The sequence below is a fragment of the Salmo salar genome, chromosome ssa21 (genome assembly GCF_905237065.1).
Source record: "Salmo salar chromosome ssa21, Ssal_v3.1, whole genome shotgun sequence".
NCBI classification, from domain to species: Eukaryota; Metazoa; Chordata; class Actinopteri; order Salmoniformes; family Salmonidae; genus Salmo; species Salmo salar.
Genome location: NC_059462.1, coordinates 29823256 through 29843677, shown reverse-complemented (window position 1 = coordinate 29843677; position 20422 = coordinate 29823256). Strand labels below are relative to the sequence as shown.

The 20422-nt window shown below is 46.1% G+C and overlaps 1 protein-coding gene across 1 annotated transcript in view; it reads left to right on the top strand.

Annotated features, from left to right (window-relative positions):
* The first annotated feature begins 4967 nt into the window (after window positions 1-4967).
* The window catches only part of LOC106582090 (rho GTPase-activating protein 20-like), a 79892-nt gene continuing 64437 nt past the window's right edge, over window positions 4968-20422 (top strand). The window contains 1 exon segment of the mRNA XM_045704660.1: window positions 4968-5520. Within this exon segment, the coding sequence (XP_045560616.1) occupies window positions 5410-5520 (111 nt within the window). The 5' untranslated portion in view covers window positions 4968-5409.

The following is a 20422-nucleotide window of genomic DNA, read 5'->3' as shown; positions in this document are numbered from 1 at the left end:
TTCCCCCAGCCGAAACCTTCTTACATGTTGCCCACACCAAAATAAATGTACACATACGTACATGTTATTCAATCATTGCACCCACACTGCTGACCCGCATCAATGAGCGTCTGCGTAGCCAGGCGCTAAAATAGAACTTAGTTCTATTTGTGACACTTGACACGCTGTAAGTCCCACCTCTCCCTCTTCCTCATTGGTTTTTAGGAGCGTATCCCCACGTGGGTGATTGAAAGATGAACTGAGTTCCACACTCCAGTCCAGTTGGTGGTGGTAATGCACCTTAAAGTTGGTTGCCAACCGCCATATAAAGTCCAAAGAAGAAGAAGAAGCCTGAAGGAGGAGAGATTACTAGAAACGAACTTGGTTTACCCTTTTATCTGTGGATTAATTGTCGGCGTAGAGGACCTTGTGCATTTCAGGTAAAATAAGGATCCAATGTCTATATCCCAGGACAAATTAGATAGCAACAGCAAGCTAGCTAGCTAAATTACCATACATGTTTAATGCTTTTTGACCTGTCCCCAAATGAATATAGTTGGTTAAGAGTTTGTTTTAATATTTCAACCTGCATGTCCTGATCGCGTTTGGTGTGGGTGGACAAAAAGAACATGTGCGCGATGGCGCACATGCGGTCTAGTCAGCATGTTAGCCATAAAATCCAAATGAGGGTGAAACCTGACACACATTTCCTAACTCCTGCCTAGGGCTGCAACAATTATCGTATAACAGTGTAACTGACAATTATGGACAATAACCGTGAAAAAAAAAAAATAACATCAAAATAATCATGTTAGTACATTCATTTTAGGGTGCCGAGCAATGGAGGGAGAGAAGAAGGGGTAAGGATGGAGGGATAGAGAGAGAGAGAGGGGGGAGAAAAACAGGGTAAGCAGGGAGTGACAAGGGAGAGCAAATGTTTGACTGCACTCTACAGGGATGGTTTCCTATCCCTTTCTCAGTGTGTTTTGGTTTCCACACCAAACCTCCTTAATCATGGCTGTCAGTCTGTCATTTTGTTGGTGGTAGGCAGGAAGGGGTGGAATCCCCTAATCCTCTCTGCTGACAGACAGGTTTACAGACACAGGATGTGTTTTATTACCCTGTTTCTGTGCCAACAGACTGGCTGTCCGACCTGGCGCATGTTCTGTAAGACATTGCAACGTTCTGTATTGTATAGTACATGTATGTAAACACACACACATATACAGTACCTGGAGACAGACGCACACGCATACACACGCACACACTGAGTATACAAACCATTAAGAACACCTGCCCTTTCCACTACATAGACTGACCAGGTGAATCCAGGTGAAAGCTATGATCCCTTATTGATGTCACTTGTTAAATCTACTTCAATGTAGATGAAGGGGAGGAGACAGGATAAAGAAGGATTTTTAAGCCTTGAGACAACTGAGACATTGTGTATGTGTATGTGTGTGTCACGCCCTGACCTGAGAGAGACGGTTTGTTTCTCTATGTGGTTAGGTAATGGTGTGGGGTGGGCATTCTATGGTGTCTATTTCTTTGTGTTGAACCGAGTATGGTTCCTAATCAGAGGCAGCTGTCTATCGTTGTCTCTGATTAGGAATCATACTTAGGCAGCCTTTCCCCACCTGTAGTTGTGGGATCTTATTTTTGTTCTGCTTGTTAAGCCTGCAAGACGTTACGGTCGTTATCATTGTTTATTATTTTGTTTTTAGTGTTCTGATTTATAATAAATACAACGATGAACACTTACCACGCTGCACCTTGGTCTACTCTTTTGGACGATCGTGACAGAAGATCCCACCACCAAAGGACCAAGCAGCGTGGGCCGATGGACTGGACCTGGGAGGAAATCCTGGATGGGGCAGGACCCTGGACAAGGCCTCGGGAGTATCACCGCCCGCAGGAGGAAATAGAGGAAGCGAAAGCGGAACGGCGATACTGGGAGGAACAGGCAAGGAAACAGCGGAAGCCCGAGAGGCAGCGCCAAAACATTTTTTTGGGGGGGGGAGGCACACAGGGAGATTGGCAAAGTCGGGGTTGAGACCTGAGCCAACTCCCCGTGCTTACCGTGGGGAGCGAGTGACTGAGCAAGCACCGTATTATGCGGTGATGCGCACTGTGTCGCCAGTGTGCACTCACAGCCCGGTGCGCTCGGTGCAAGCTGCTCACCGTTGCCGTGCTAGAGTTGGCCGTCAGCCAGGAAGAAGTGCGCCGGCTCAGCGTATCTGGTCTCCAGTGCGTATCTGGTCTCCAGTGCGTCTCTACGGCCCAGGTTATCCTGCGCCTGCTCTACGCACGTTACCCCCCGTTCACCAGCACAGCCCAGTTCGTCCTGTACCAGCGCCCCGCCCTTGCTGGGCTAAGATGACCATCCAGCCAGGACGGGGTGTGCCAGCCCTAAGCTCCAGACCTCCAGTGCGCCTCCACGGCCCAGTATACCCTGTACCTGCTCTGCGCACCCAGTCTCCTGTGCGTCTCCCCAGTCCGGTAAGACTGGGGAGACGCACAGCTCTAGCTCCATGTAGGAAGCCAGTGATGATCAATGGCACGAAGCCTCCAGTGATGATCCATGGCCTGGAGCCTGTAGTGATAATCCATGGCACGAAGCCTCCAGTGATGATCCATGGCCCGGAGCCTGTAGGGATGATCCATGGCACGAAGCCTCCAGTGATGATCCATGGCCCGGAGCCTGTAGGGATGATCCATGGCACGGAGCCTGCAGCGACGGTCCCCAGTCCGGAACCTACAGAGACGCTCTCCAGTCCGGAGCCTCCAGCGACGCTCCCCAGTCCGGAGCCTCCAGCGACGCTCCTCAGTCCAGAGCCTCCAGCGACGCTCCCCAATCTGGAGCCTTCAGCGACGCTCCCCAGTCCGGAGCCTTCAGCGACGCTCCCCAGTCCGGAGCCTTCAGCGACGCTCCCCAGTCCGGAGCCTTCAGCGACGCTCCCCAGTCCGGAGCCTTCAGCGACGCTCCGCAGCCCGGAGCCTTCAGCGGCGGTCTGCAGCCCGGAGTCTTCAGCGGCGGTCTGCAGCCCGGAGTCTTCAGCGGCGGTCTGCAGCCCGGAGTCTTCAGCGGCGGCCTGCAGCCCGGAGTCTTCAGCGGCGGCCTGCAGCCCAGAGTCTTCAGCGGCGGTCGGCAGTTCAGAGCCTCCGGCGATGATCCACGGTCGGGTTCCTCCGGCGACACAGAAGTGGGGGGATCAGCGGGCGGTGTGGGGGCTACGCCCCGAACCAGAGCCGCCGCCAAGTATAGATGCCCACCCGGACCCTCCCCTATAGGTTTAGGTTTGCGGCCGGGAGTCCGCACCTTTGGGGGGGGTACTGTCACGCTCTGACCTGAGAAAGACGGTTTATTTCTCTATGTGGTTAGGTCAGGGTGTGGGGTGGGCATTCTATGGTGTCTATTTCTTTGTTTTGAGCCGAGTATGGTTCCTAATCAGAGGCAGCTGTCTATCGTTGTCTCTGATTAGGAATCATACTTAGGCAGCCTTTCCCCACCTGTAGTTGTGGGATCTTATTTTTGTTCTGCTTGTTAAGCCTGCAAGACGTTACGGTTGTTATCATTGTTTATTATTTTGTTTTTAGTGTTCTGATTTATAATAAATACAACGATGAACACTTACCACACTGCACCTTGGTCTACTCCTTTGGACGATTGTGACAGTGTGTGTATATTCAGAGGGTGAATGGGCAAGACAAAAGATTTAAGTTGCCTTTGAACGGGGTATGGTAGTAGGTGCCAGGCGCATCAGTTTGTGTCAAGAATTGCAACGCTGCTGGGTTTTTTCACGCTCAACAGTTTTCTGTGTGTTTCAAGAATGGTCCACCACCCACAGGACATCCAGCCAACTTGACACAACTGTGGGAAGCATTGGAGTCAACATTGGCCAGCATCCCTGTGGAACGCTTTCTACACCTTGTAGAGTCCATGCTCCGACGAAATGAAGCTGTTCTGAGGGCTAAAGGGGGTGGTGCAACTCAATATTAGGAAGTTGTTCCTAATGTATGGTATACTCTGTACAGTACACACAGTACCTGACTGACAGACAGACAGACAGACAGACACAAAGTGCATACTCTCAGCCCAACACGTGTGATTGCATGAAAGAGTTGGCAGTGCCAAACCAGAAGACAAGCACTGCTTGTCTTTACTATCATGAGTTTTGTGCTTCTTGGGACAAAACAATGACATTTATTTTCATGTCAACGTAGATAGTTTAAATTTGAATGGGCATTGAATCAGTGCTTGGTGTGAAGGAGCCCATGGACAGGCAGCAGCCCTGAGTGACACTGACATACTCAGTCTACACTGTTTGTTATTCTGACCTCAGCCTTTAGCCGTCAGTCTGTCTAGGTTGCCGCAGCACTGGACTGTCTGACTGCAGTGTTTAGTCTGGACACCACAAAGAGGCTTAAGTGATCCACTCCCTCTCCTCTCTCTGTCCTCTCTCATCTACAAGCATAAACGGGAGGAGAGGTTGAGATAAGGGAATAGAGGACACAGAGAGGGGAGAAGAGCGATTGAAGAGCTGACTGGCTATAGAGGAGTTCTATGAGAATTCACCCAGAGGTGGAGAAGAGTAACATGTGGAATTTGGAGATCGAGAGTAATGTGTTAAGTGACAGCATCCAAAACAGATATCTGCAATGATAAAGCGTGTCTATTTGTGTGTGTATGCTGTGCGTGCGTAGGTTGCAAAGCAGTGACACCCCCCCCCTCACATGCACAATCATCATCCCACAACTCTGCTGACCAGATTGGGAGGGCGACAGGGCAACGAAGGGCGGGGGTGGCGAAGGGAGGGTGTGTTGGGGATTTATGATGATTTGCTCCCTGCTTCCCTCCTTTTTAAAATCTGTATGGAGGGTGCCCCAAACCCAACCCCCTACCCCCTGAGCCCCTCCCCTATCCCCTCCCCCCTGGCCTGTGTGTGTGAGCAGATCTTCCACCTGACAGAATGCTGAGCTGAGAGGGACAGACAGAGCTAGCCTGTACAGAGGAGCACAATGCCTGACTCATCCATCCACACTGGGGCTACTCTGGATGGGACAACATGCATGGAGCAGCCAGGAGAAAGCTAGGCCAGCCAAAGAGCAGAGAAGTGATTAAATTAGCCAGGCTTTCTCCATCTACAAATGAGTAAAACCGCTCAGCTTCAGATATCATCTCTCTATCTGTTTGCTACCAGGACCTGAGGCAACACACACCCATACACTTGTTGATGTGAATGTGTGGGTAGGGCACGTCTGAGACCGAGAGGGAAGGAGAGAGGTGATAGGTGAGAAAAATATAAAAAGAAGAGAGGAGGGATACAGAAGTCAAGTTAGACAGACTGAACCTCAAACTTGCTGAATCTCAACTTACCTGTGACTGAACCGGTGTCTATACACAGAAACTCAGACATATACCCAGCGGCGATGCCACTGGGACAGAAAAAGTTTGACATGGAGCTATTACTGGGAGACGGCAATCCTGAAGATCCCAAGAGGGACAGGTCTGGGAGCTGTGTAGAGTTCTACCAGGTTAAAGTGAGTCAAAAACCAGACTACCTTACCTTACCTTACCTAACTGTTATTTTCTACCCTCTGGACAAACTTGTTCATGCTTCGTAATGGGGTATAATTCAACAATGGTGGCAGGGGCCTTGACAATGTGGGCTCAGGCATGTGTTTTTAGATGACGCGTGCCGTGAATAAGAAACCTGTTGATCCAGTCTGGCTCACTAGCTGTGGAATTTGTAGTGTTTCTTTTGGGTTAACATAGTTATCATGTGAAGTACTTTGTACATTTCAGATAGATGGCTTTGGCTATCTTCTACGTCTAGACTTGATATCCATAACATCATGTCAGCCTCAATTAATATTTGGAGTGGCATATACAGTATCTTTGCCATACACTGTAATATGTGGTTTAGTGTTCCTTGTGACAATCTGTGACCTTGCGATGTACACTCAGTGGCCAGTTTATTAGGAACACCACCATGTTCACGAAAATGGTTCGCTCCTACAGACACTGAGTTACGTGGCCATGGCTTGATATATAGAGCAGGCAGACAGGCATTAAGGCATTCAGTTACTGTTCAGTTGAACGCTAGAATGGATAAAAGGAGTGACCTAAGTGACTTTGAGCATGATATGATCGTCGGTGTCAGGTGCGCATGTTCCAGTATCTCAGAAATGGCCGGCCTCCTGGGTTTTTCACGCAAGACAGTGTCTAAGGTTTACTGAGAATGGTGCGACAACTCATTGATGAGAGAGGTCGAAAGAGACTGACAAGAATCGTGCAAGCTAACAGGCAGGCCACAAACAGGCAAATAGCGGTGCAGTACAACAGTGGTGTGCAGAACGGCATAACGGAACGCACAACTCTTCGGTCCTTGTCATGGATGGGCTATTGCAGCAGACGACTACACCGGGTTCCACTCCTATCAGCTAAAAACAAGAGGAAGTTGCTCCAGGGGCATGCCATCACCAACATAGGAAAATTGAGTGGAAAAACTTTGCCTGGTCTCACGAATCCCGGTTCCAGTTGCGTCATGCTAGTGGCAGAGTCAGGATTTGGCGTAAACAACATCCTGCCTAGTGTCAATGGTACAGGCTGGTGGCGGTGTTGTAATTGTGTGGGGAATGTTTTCCTGGCACACGTTAGGTCCCTTGATGGGGTGGCAGGTAGCCTAGTGGTTAGAGCATTGGGCCAGTAACCGAAAGGTTGCTGGCTTGAATCCCTGAGCTGACAAGGTAAAAATCTATCGTTCTGCCCCTGAGCAAGGCTGTTAATCCACTGTTCCCTGGGCACCGAAGACGTGGATGTCGATTAAGGCAGCCCCCAACACCTCTCTGATTCAGAGGGTTAAATGCAGAAGACACATTTAATTTGAAGGCATTCAGTTGTAAGACGACTAGGTTTCCCCCTTTCCCTTTGATACCAATTGAGCAACCCTTGAATGCCACCACACCTTGTAGAATCAATTCCCAGGAGAATTCAGGCTGTTCTGGAGGCTACGAGGTGTCTGACATGATACTAGATGGGTGTACCTAATAAACTGTCCGCTGAGTGTATATGTACAGTATGTGACCGATTTGGTGCCGGTGCAGACATTTACCCAGAGCCCCATGACTATGGCGTCTCTCTGATGGTAGTTCACAGGGTTACAGTAAAGCGTCAGCCGCCTTCAATTGAGTTTGGTAGCAGACGGTTAGGAGTGTGTGTGTGTGTGTGTGTGTGTGTGTGTGTGTGTGTGTGTGTGTGTGTGTGTGTGTGTGTGTGTGTGAGAGAGAGAGAGAGTAGAACCAGGGAGAATGCTGGTAATGAAACACGAGAGACCTATAATGTCAAAACCATCCTGTGGAAGTTTTGGGTTGGATTGGATTAGCTATATATTGACACCATGTGAGTTATAACAGTATAACACTGATCAGGAGTGTTGGGGGGCATAAAACAGGAAGTGCTATAGGTCTTCCATACGTTTTACATTCCAGTAAACATTTACTATAAAGTACTATAAAGTAAATGTAAGTGTGGATTGCATGTGTTAATGCATGTGCTTGTCTCTCTATCTTGCACACACACAGCCTAATGTGTGTACATAAACAAACACACACACACTACAAGCAGAGTGTATGGGGGGGTCTAATTGTTGCCTAATCAACAGGTGGCTAACACTAATACTGTAACAAATATTTCCCATGTATGGTCATTTTGTATCTCACCGTGGATTTACATTAGATCTCACTGACATATTTTATTATCTCTCTTCAACATCAGATTTTCTACTTTTTGCTGTTAATAAGGATCCTCCAATTATTTTACATTTTCGCCTAAAATGACATACCCAAATCTAACTGCCTGTAGCTCAGGACCTGAAGCAAGGATATGCATATTCTTGATACCAATTGAAAGGAAACACTTTGAAGTTTGTGGAAATGTGAAATTAATGTAGGAGAATATAACACATTAGATCTGGTAAAAGATAATATAAAGAAAGAACCAACAGTTTTTTATATTTTTTCTGTACCATCATCTTTCAAATGCAAGAGAGAGGCCATAATGTATTTTTCCAGGCCAGGTGAAATTTAGATTTTGGCCACTAGATGGCAAAGGGTATGTGGACAGTGTTATACTGATCCAATGAACCATTGTATTTCTGTTCAAAATGTTGTATCAAGACTGCCCAAATGTGCCTAATTGGTTTATTAACCTCTCTAGGGTAGGTGGCACCAAATTGTCCCACCTACGTAACAGCCTGTGTAATCCCGTGGCACGTTATTCAAAAACCTCAAAAATGCAAAAACTTCAATTTTTCAAACATATGACTATTTTACACCATTTTAAAGACAAGACTCTCGTTAATCTAACCACACTGTCCGATTTCAAAAAGGCTTTACAACGAAAGCAAAACATTAGATTATGTCAACAGAGTACCCAGCCAGAAATAATCAGACATCCATTTTTCAAGCTAGCATATAATGTCACATAAACCCAAACCACAGCTAAATGCAGCACTAACCTTTGATGATCTTCATCAGATGACAACCCTAGGACATTATGTTATACAATACATGCATGTTTTGTTCAATCAAGTTCATATTTATATCAAAAAACAGCTTTTTACATTAGCATGTGACTAGCATGTGACTAGCATTCCCACCGAACACTGCCGGTGAATTTACTAAATTACTCACGATAAACGTTCACAAAAAGCATAACAATTATTTTAAGAATTATAGATACAGAACTCCTCTATGCACTCGATATGTCCGATTTTAAAATAGCTTTTTGGTGAAAGCACATTTTGCAATATTCTCAGTAGATAGCCCGGCATCACAGGGCTAGCTATTTAGACACCCAGCAAATGTAGCACTCACCAAAGTCAGATTTACTATAAGAAAAATGTTATTACCTTTGCTGTCTTCGTCAGAATGCACTCCCAGGACTTCTACTTCAATAACAAATGTTGGTTTGGTTCAAAATAATCCATAGTTATATCCAAACAGCGGCGTTTTGTTCGTGCGTTCAAGACACTATCCGAAAGGGCAAATAAGGGTGACGAGCATGGCGCAATTCGTGACAAAAAAAATCTAAATATTCCATTACCGTACTTTCGAAGCATGTCAACCGCTGTTTAAAATCAATTTTTATGCCATTTTTCTCATAAAAAGCGATAATATTCTGACCGGGAATCTGCGTTTAGGTAAACAGACGAAAGAAAATAAAGCATTCGGTCGACTCGGGCACGCGCCTAAGCCCATAGTACTCTGATCGGCCACTTGCCAAAAGCGATAATGTGTTTTAGCCAGAGGCTGCCTCGATATCGTTCAGCTTTTTCCCGGGCTCTGAGAGCCTATGGGAGCCGTAGGAAGTGTCACGTTAGAGCAAAGATCCTCAGTCTTCAATAAAAAGAGCCAAGATGAAACACAACTTCTCAGACAGGCCACTTCCTGCATGGAATCTTCTCAGGTTTTGGCCTGCCATTTGAGTTCTGTTATACTCACAGACACCATTCAAACAGTTTTAGAAACTTTAGGGTGTTTTCTATCCAAAGCCAATAATTATATGCATATTCTAGTTACTGGGCAGGAGTAGTAACCAGATTAAATCGGGTACGTTTTTTATCCGGCCGTGTCAATACTGCCCCCTAGCCCTAACAGGTTAATACATTTTCAAGTTCATAACTGTGGACTCTCCTCAAACAATAGCATGGTATTCTTTCACTGTAATAGCTACTGTAAATAGGACAGTGCAGTTAGATTAACAAGAATTTAAGCTTTCTGCCAATATGAGATATGTCTATGTCCAGGGAAATATTCTTGTTACTTACAACCTCATGCTAATCGCATTACCGCACATTAGCTCAACCGTCCCACGGGTGGGACACCGATCTGTAGAGATCCTTAATTAACAGTAGGGATTCTTCAATTAAGTGTTTGTTGCCATGGCAGGGGTCCACTCCCCCCCTTATTTTCTTTTTTAAAGGAACACAGTCCAGCTTTATAGTAGAATGCACAAGGTGCAATTTCTAAATTGGGTAGTGCATTATCAGTTCCTCTTGTCATGTTAGTCATTGCATACCTTAGAGAGCTATGTATAACTTGTCAGAAATGTCCAGATCAAGTAGCCCAAGTCAGCTAAAGTTTTTGTATTTAGGTTTTTTGGCCCATAGATATTGTTGTAATTTTAAAGTCACTCAAATATCACATGAACATACATTAGACATTGCAAAATGTATAGAATTGCAAGAAAATGTGCTTTAAAACTGAAAAAATTTCTTTGCACCCATGACAAAATGTTTAGAATTGCAGAAGATAAGCTTTAAACCTGCAAAATTCTCTCCACCAACAATAGGGGTGTGAACAGTTTGTGTGGCGCGTGCACGCAGGGGGGAGCGGGATGTTCCCCAATGCCGGAAGGGGGGCCCCGAGTGGAAAAAATCTGGGAACCCCTGTTTTAAGGGAATTATGCGAGAACACTCATTCCATTCACCTAGCCGATTTTAGTCAGGCGCCAGCTGAAATGGAGTATGCGGAAGTCTTTACACTGTACCACTCAGAGGGTGGTATGTGGTTTAGATGTCTCAGTCACCCTGTGTTTTCAGTTTAAGGAGGAGGGGAACGATGGAGGTATGGGAACAATGGAGGTATGGAGGGATAATAGAGTTAATGATGAAATGGGCTCTGACAACTTTTGGACAACAACTTTGAGGTCTCTGAGGATGGAGAGCGGAGAGAGGGAGTAGAGGGAAAGAGGGGCAAGAGGCTAGAGTGGGAGAGAATGGAGGGGGGGTGTGGAGAGGACCTCCCTCTGCTGTTCAACTGCCCTCACAGATGTCCTGAAGACAACACGAGTCAACATGACTACCTGTTGTGACACAGGCCACTGGAAAAATTGATAAAGAAGTAGAACATCTGTGCTCCAGGCTGTCATATACTATTCCAGTCCAGTGATGGGTAACTTTAATTGGGGTGGGGGCCACAAAAAATCTGAATTTATCATGAGGGGCCGCAGTTGCTTGCGGGTCTGAGTACCCACATCTACCCCCCACCTCACATTTTTGTGGCCGCCCTCTTGATAGCGGAGATGAAAATAAATTAGAGTACATTTTGTGCAGTTCTACAAATTTTGAAATGAGTTGTAAAGAAAATGTTGCCATTTTAAAGCAAGTTTGCTGCAATTCTACACATTTTGCCATGGGGCGGAGAGAAGATTCTGCAATTTTATAACAAATTTCATGCAATTCTACAAATTTTGTCATGGGTTGGAGAGGAAAATTTGCTGTTTTACAGCTAATTTCCTGCAATTCTACATATTTTGCCATAGGATGGAGCGAAATGTTTACATTTTTAATATTATATCTGTGTGAGACTGACTATAAAAATCAATGGTGGCCCCTCAGCTGGTAATTCGACCGTGATAAGTTTAGATAGCTGGCCACTAAACTAACTTAGCAATCTAAAAATGTTTTGCTGACATGGGCTAACTGACTATCAGTGACTGACATAACAACAGAAAAACTGATGATGCACAACCAAATTTTGAAATTGCACCTGGTGAATTCTACTGTTCTAACTCACAACACTAAGTTGAGACCCAGAGATGGGGTCTCAACTTACTGTTACGAGCTGCCAGTTGCTCATCCCTGATCTAGTCAATTTTAGATCTTTCATTCTTTCTTTGCAACATGATCTAGAGGTCAGATTGAACAATTAGACACTGAAGAATGAGGAAGAGGGGTACGATGTTTCTCACTATGGTTTGGTTTCAATAACTCACACACAGTTGTCTTCTATATCTGTTGCTCTGGAAATATTAGTCTGCGGCCGATGTCGATGGGATTGTTTCCACATCGTAGTTGGAATGTTGTGTGCCAAGCTGCTTCAAGATGGTCAATTACATTAGCTGGTTTGAGTTGGGCTCTCTGGGTTGCTCCGCCTCCCAAGCCATCCATGAAGCAATTAGGTCATTAGGTTGGTTGGGCCACGGTGGCTTCTGCAACTGGGACTCCTGGCTGGGGAATACGGTAGTAAAAATAATAATAATTCTGTTTTAAGCATTAAACCTCCCGCTGTGTGAAACTTCCCTGGCCAGCCTAGAAGGCGGTTCATTCACAGTGTCAAATTTTTAGAAATAAAACAGATAACTGACTTTCATGTGCACTTTTGCAGAATTCAGAGAGAGAGAGCAGAGAATAAAGTTTTCCTTCATGCACTGGAGCATCTGGTTCATCCAGTTGGCTATACTGTTCCATTCTGGGATGTGGCAGATGATGGATGACAGGCAGGACAGTGGGAAGGAGAAAATAAAGAGATTTTTATTGAACACAGGAACATTTTGTGGGAGAGAGGGAAATCTTGTTTCAGAGTCTGAAGCCAACCAAAGAGAAAAGAACAACACTAGTGGTTTATAATTCCTTCAACGGTTCAATGATGAATTAATTAGCACCATATTGCTGACAGTTTTATGTTTACATGGACAGTTGCTTGCTGAGATGCTATATGACTAATTACTTTGCTGTAATTAATATTTGCTTTCATTGCATGTAAAAGCAAGTTGCTTTGTATCAGGGTGCTTTGTGTCATGATGTCAATTCAATCTCTGAAAGCTAACATAACACAGTGTCTCGATTTGACAAATAATCCCTGTACTCTGCCATGGTTTAATATTTTTTGGTTTTCCCTTCTCTTCTTAGTCATCTGATTGATACTGCAGATAAATCCTATGGTCAGTTCTTCTGCTGACAGGCAGATTTAAAATGTACAGATATTGTGACAATGGTGCTAGTACGAACTCAGACCCACGCGCAGAGAAACACAGCAGGGTAAATCCAGAATATTTACTTACGGTCTTCATAGCAAAACAACAAAGCAAGAGCATTTACATTACATTTACATTTAAGTCATTTAGCAGACGCTCTTATCCAGAGCGACTTACAAAATGGTGCATTCACCTTATGATATCCAGTGGAACAACCACTTTACAATAGTCAATCAAAATCAAATCAAATTTATTTTTATATAGCCCTTCGTACATCAGCTGATATTCTCAAAGTGCTGTACAGAAACCCAGCCTAAAACCCCAAACAGCAAGCAAAGCATGTGAAAGAAGCACGGTGGCTAGGAAAAACTCCCTAGGAAAAACTCCCTAGAAAGGCCAAAAACCTAGGAAGAAACCTAGAGAGGAACCAGGCTATGAGGGGTGGCCAGTCCTCTTCTGGCTGTGCAGGGTGGATATTAAAACAGAACATGGTCAAAATGTTAAAATGTTAAAATGTTCATAAATGACCAGCATGGTCAAATAATAATAATCATAGTAGTTGTCGAGGGTGCAACAAGCACGTCCGGTGAACAGGTCAGGGTTCCATAGCCGCAGGCAGAACAGTTGAAACTGGAGCAGCAGCACGGCCAGGTGGACTGGGGACAGCAAGGAGTCATCATACCAGGTAGTCCTGAGGCATGGTCCTAGGGCTCAGGTCCTCCGAGAGAAAGACAGAAAGAGAGAAAGAGAGAATTAGAGAGAGCATATTTAAATACACACAGGACACCGGATAAGACAAGAGAAATACTCCAGATGTAACAGACTGACCCTAGCCCCCGACACATAAACTACTGCAGCATAAATACTGGAGGCTGAGACAGGAGGGATCAGAAGACAATGTGGCCCCATCCGATGATACCCCCGGACAGGGCCAAACAGGCAGGATATAACCCCACCCACTTTGCCAAAGCATAGCCCCCACACCACTAGAGGGATGTCTCCAACCACCAACTTACCGTCCTAAGACAAGGCCGAGTATAGCCCACAACGATCTCCGCCATGGCACAACCCATGGGGGGGGCGCCAACCCAGACAGGAAGACCACGTCAGTGACTCAACCCACTCAAGTGACGCACCCCTCCCATGGACGGCATGGAAGAACACCAGTAGGCCAGTGACTCAGCCTCTGTAAAAGGGTTAGAGGCAGAGAATCCCAGTGGAAAGAGGGGAACCGGCAAGGCAGAGACAGCAAGGGCGGTTCGTTGCTCCAGCCTTTCCGTTCACCTTCACACTCCTGGGCCAGACTATACTTAATCATAGGACCTACTGAAGAGATAAGTCTTCAGTAAAGACTTAAAGGTTGAGACTGAGTCTGCGTCTCTCACATTGGTAGGCAGACCATTCCATAAAAATGGAGCTCTATAGGAGAAAGCCCTACCTCCAGCCGTTTGCTTAGAAATTCTAGGGACAATTAGGAGGCCTGCGTCTTGTGACCGTAGCGTACGTGTAGGTATGTACGGCAGGACCAAATCGGAAAGATAGGTAGGAGCAAGCCCATGTAATGCTTTGTAGGTTAGCAGTAAAACCTTGAAATCAGCCCTTGCCTTAACAGGAAGCCAGTGTAGGGAGGCTAACACTGGAGTAATATGATCAAATTTTTTGGTTCTAGTCAGGATTCTAGCAGCCGTATTTAGCACTAACTGAAGTTTATTTAGTGCTTTATCCGGGTAGCCGGAAAGTAGAGCATTGCAGTAGTCCAGCCTAGAAGTAACAAAAGCATGGATTAATTTTTCTGCGTCATTTTTGGACAGAAAATTTCTGATTTTTGCAATGTTACGTAGATGGAAAAAAGCTGTCCTTGAAACAGTCTTGATATGTTCTTCAAAAGAGAGATCAGGGTCCAGAGTAACGCCCGAGGTCCTTCACAGTTTTATTTGAGACGACTGTACAACCATCCAGATTAATTGTCAGATTCAACAGAAGATCTCTTTGTTTCTTGGGACCTAGAACAAGCATCTCTGTTTTGTCCGAGTTTAAAAGTAGAAAGTTTGCAGCCATCCACTTCTTTATGTCTGAAACACAGGCTTCTAGCGAGGGCAATTTTGGGGCTTCACCATGTTTCATTGAAATGTACAGCTGTGTGTCGTCCGCATAGCAGTGAAATTTAACATTATGTTTTCGAATGACATCCCCAAGAGGTAAAATATATAGTGAAAACAATAGTGGTCCTAAAACGGAACCTTGAGGAACACCGAAATTTACAATTGATTTGTCAGAGGACAAACCATTCACAGAGACAAACTGATATCTTTCCGACAGATAAGATCTAAACCAGGCCAGAACTTGTCCATGTAGACCAATTTGGGTTTCCAATCTCTCCAAAAGAATGTGGTGATCGATGGTATCAAAAGCGGCACTAAGATCTAGGAGCACGAGGACAGATGCAGAGCCTCGGTCTGACGTCATTAAAAGGTCATTTACCACCTTCACAAGTGCAGTCTCAGTGCTATGATGGGGTCTAAAACCAGATAGTGCATCTAAATATTTTAAGGGGGGGGTTAGAAGGATTACTTTATCCTATCCTAGGTATTTCTTAAAGAGGTGGGGTTTCAGGTGTCTCCGGAAGGTGGTGATTGACTCCGCTGTCCTGGCGTCGTGAGGGAGCTTGTTCCACCATTGGGGTGCCAGAGCAGCGAACAGTTTTGACTGGGCTGAGCGGGAACTGTGCTTCCTCAGAGGTAGGAGGGCCAGCAGGCCAGTGGTGGATGAACGCAGTGCCCTTGTTTGGGTGTAGGGCCTGATCAGAGCCTGAAGGTATGGAGGTGCCGTTCCCTTCACAGCTCCGTAGGCAATCACCATGGTCTTGTAGCGGATGCGAGCTTCAACTGGAAGCCAGTGGAGAGAGCGGAGGAGCGGGGTGACGTGAGAGAACTTGGGAAGGTTGAACACCAGACGGGCTGCGGCGTTCTGGATGAGTTGTAGGGGTTTAATGGCACAGGCAGGGAGCCCAGCCAACAGCGAGTTGCAGTTATCCAGACGGGAGATGACAAGTGCCTGGATTAGGACCTGCGCCGCTTCCTGTGTGAGGCAGGGTCGTACTCTGCGAATGTTGTAGAGCATGAACCTACAGGATCGGGTCACCGCCTTGATGTTAGTGGAAAAAGCAGATGAGAACACTGAACAAAACATGAGACCTGAGCAACTGGCCCAGTCCACAGAGGAACCTAAATAGTCATCCAGCAGGTGATCCCAATAAGCCCAATCAGGGTCACCTGGATACTAAAAGGAACCCAAGGGTGCTCTCCAGTGGCAACCTCAGGTAGTACACTCAAGGGAGAAAACCTGAGCTGTGACAGGACCCCCCCTCCCTCAAGGAATGACTCCCGACGTTCCACCAGGGGTAGCTGAACGTCGATGGAAGTCCCAAATTAGTCCGGAATCCAAAATGTCCTGGGCCAGAACCCAGGAACATTCCTCAGGCCTGTAACCCTCCCAGTCCATGAGATACTGAGTCCATTGCTGGAGTTATAGACTGGAGAGGATGCGTCACACCGTGTAGGGTGGCTGTCCTTCTGTCATGCGAGGCGAAGGTGGAGGCCGACATCATAGTTCCTCTCCGCTGGAGTGAGACACCTGGAGAAGAAGGCACAGAGATGAAGCTTTAGGTCTTTCGCCGAGCTCTGAGACAGAACTGCCCCCACACCAACGTCAGAGGCATCCACCTCTACCACGAAGGGAAGAGAAGGATCCGCATTAACGAGAATGGGTGCAGAAGAAAACCAACATTTTAGGTCCTGGAACGGCTTCTCAGCAGCAGGGGTCCAGCATACATGCCCAGCCGAGCCCTTGTTGAGTGTTGTCAATGGCAGCACAGCACTAAAGTTTCTCACAAATCACCGGTAGGAATGAGCAAAACCCCAAAAACGCTGAACTTCCTTGACCATGCTGACCACCGCTCCTACCTTTTGGGAGTCCATCAGTACACAGCCCTGAGACACGATGTACCCCAGGAAGGAGATCTGAGGAACGTGAAACTCACACTTTTCGGGCATCATGAACAAGTGATGAGCGAGGAGTCTTTAAGTCCAAATGGCATGACCCGGTACTCATAATGTCCATTAGGAGTGTTGAACGCTGTCTTCCACTCTGTCTGATGCGCACCAGATTGTACACGTTCCGTAAATCCAATTTAGAGAAAACCGTAGCTCCCTGAAAGTCTCTCAAAAGCTGATGACATAAGAGGAAGGGGGTTCTTGATGGTAATGTTATTTAAACCCTGGTTACCGATACAGGGACGTAATCCCTCATCCTTCTTCCCAACAAAGAAAAAACCCGCTCATGCAGGTGAAGTGGACGGCCAAATAAAATCAGCCGCCAGCGCCTCCTCAGAATAACTGTTCATGGCTGCAGTCTCTGCACTTGAGAGAGAATACAGCCCTCCTTTCGGAGGAGTGGTACCGGACAGGAGGTCGTTGGCACAATCGTAGGGCCTGCGAGGAGGTAGTTTGCTGGCCCTTTGATTGCTGAAGACCTGACCCAAATCCCAGTAATTCCGAGTCATGCAGGAAATGTCAGGCTTGTCATTCCCAGCCAGAGGAACAGGAGGATCGGAAGTCTCCAGACGAGCAGGACCGGAAAGGTGTGGAGAGAGTTGCTGGCAGGTGAACTGGCATGAAGGATTCCATCCCAGAACTCTTCCCGAAGGCTAGTCAATTTGAGGATTATGGGTGGAAAGCCATGGATGTTCAAGAACCAGGAGAAGCTCAGGACAGTCCACCAGATGTACCTGGATAAGATCCACATGGTCATCCAGAACTCATAGTTGGATAGGCATGGTAAGTTGCTTCACCTTCCCAGACCCTAGGGGTTGACCATCCAGCGCAGTGACCGACAACGGAGTGTCCAGCTTAGTGAGTGGCAGCCCTAGAGTCTATGAAAGCAGGAATGTCCAACTGTCCATTGTCCCACCGCAGGTTGGCCGGAAGGGGCGTAGGAGACTACATCTGTATCTGTATCTGCTTAGGAGACCGCAGGAGACTGTATCTGACTCTTAGGAGCGGAAAGTCTGCTGCCTCCCAATTGCATCGGCTCCTCTGAAGGATATGAAGGAGAACCATAGCCGAATTGAGAACCCTGACGGGGTAGAGGACAAGCAGGCCCAGCATACAGCAGTGGAACAAATGAAGAATCGACTCCCTCAGCGGGGCCGGAAACACTGGAACCAACTAGGAACCTCTCCATCCTCATGACGACGTTCACGAAGCCGGGTGTCAATCTGGATGGCCAGAACGATAAGCTCCTCCAGAGTGTCAGGGTTGTCCCGGGAAGCCAGTTCGTCCTTGAGAACCTTGCTAAGTCCATTCAGAAAGGCTGAGTGAAGTGCCTCTATATTCCAACCGCTCTCAGCGGTGAGCGTCCGAAAGTCAATGGCGTAATCAGCTACGCTCCGGCTGCCCTGCCGAATCGCAATGAGTCTTTGAGCGGCGTTCCTGCCACTGATGGGGTGATCAAAAACCCTCCACATCTCCTGGGTGAAGCTTTGCCAATTGAAACAAATGTCTGATTGCTGCTCCCAGATAGCCGTGGCCCAGGCCAGAGCCCGTCCTGAGAGCAAGGAGATGACATATGGCACTCTGGAACGCTCGGTGGGAAACGTTGATGCCTGCAGCTTGAAGACCAATTAACATTGGAGCAGAACCTCATAGTGCTCCGGTGCTGGGAGATGAGGCTCCCGAGGGGAGGAAGATGATGAGCTGGTAGGAAGTGGAGGGTTAGAAACCGCCACAGGTGCAGCAGCAGTTGCTCCCGTCTCTCCGGTCTGCAGAGTGAACACAAGAGTTCCTAAATCCTCCGACAATGTCTTCAGCCGCGCCTCATGGTGACCAATCACTGTTCCATGGTGAGTGAGAGCCGACCGTAAGTGGTGGAGCTCGGAGTGTCCCTCGGACGACCGAGAAATCTCTGCTCGGTCCATTTTGTGGCTCAGGTCTACTGTGACAATGGTGCTAGTACGAACTTGGACCCAGGTGCAGAGAAACACAGCAGGCACGGGTAAATCCAGAATATTTACTTGAGGTCTTCATAGCAAAACAACAAAGCAAGGGCACATGAGAACACTGAACAAAACATGAGACCTGAGCAACTGGCCCAGTCCACAGAGGAACCTAAATAGTCATCCAGCAGGTGATCCCAATAAGCCCAATCAGGGTCACCTGGATACTAGAAGTAACTCTAGGGTGCCCTCCAGTGGCAACCTCAGGTAGTACACTCAAGGGAGAAAACCTGACCTGTGACAGATATCATGTGTCGTCAGGGCAGCAGCACAGTCCCTTCGCGTCTTTCTCTGGAGAGAAGTGGCAGAATGCAAACCCTCGTCTCACATTCATCAGACACAAGATAACATACACACCATCACACCAAAGAAAGAGAGAATGACATTTATTTGGTTAATACCTCCTCTCTCATCTCCCTCTCTCTTCTGTCTTTTCATTTCTTCCATGTTATGAAAGGTAGGTGGTGTAAATAACTTAATGGAAAAAGTCTTACCAGACTTACATACAATCAAACAGGGTTAATTAAAAATAGAAGCTTTCAAAAAAATACAAGAACATTTTCAGTATAATACAATATGCAAAAAAACTAGATGTAGATTTATCAATAATTGCCGTTGATGCCGAAACAGCTTTTAATCGTCTTGAATGGCCTTTTCTATTCAAAACGTTGAAAGCCTTCAACTTTTCAGCTGAAATAATAGATATTATATAAATATCCTTAAGCAAAAATACACAAATAATATGTTATCTGATGAATTTGCTTTAGAAAGGGGCACAAGACAGGGATGTCCTAGTTTCAGAATACTCTAAAATCGCAGGATATAAAATGTACATGGAAAAATGTTAAATAATGGCAACACAAAAAATAAATAGAATAACTCACGATCTACAGCTATTATTTAAGTGGACCACAAAAATATTAAACACTTAGAATGCTTAATAAGTGACAACAAACAACATGCATAAAGATAACTTTATCCCATTACACAACAACATGAAAGCAGATCTAATTAAATGGAACAATCTTCCCATAAATCTTACAGGTAGAATGGACCTAAGCACAGGCTAGATTTCTAAAAACATGTTTTCATTGTCATTATGGGTTATTGTGTGTAGATAGGAGATTTTTTTTAAATTTTATAAGTCGAGGAGAATGAGTACTTTCTGAAGGCACTGTATGTGTCTCTTGTCTCCTATATGTGACATGGATTTCTGTCATTACTTTTATCTGATAGGCTTCACAGTGCTCAAATTCCTATCTACCAACTGCATTTTCACTTTATCATTACTACATGATAACAGAGAGCACATAGTCTTTCTACAAGTCTGTCTCATCTGTTGAGGAGGGAGGCAGAGATAGACTGAGGGGAGGGAGGGAAAGAAGCCCTGCTTCTCTTTTGAAAGAGAATATGGAGAGAAACATTAGGGGCCTCCCCCTGATTATTAGAGCTATTTTTAGCATGTGAAGGTTAGTTATGTGGCTCCATTATTTCATCTCAGGACCAGTTTTCCTGCTATGGCAACAAAAGATTTCATTAAATGTGGATGTTTAAAACTTCTCGTGTGTGTGTGTGTATGTGTGTGTGTGTGTCTGTGTGTGTGTGCATGCACGCAAGCATTAGGGTGCGTG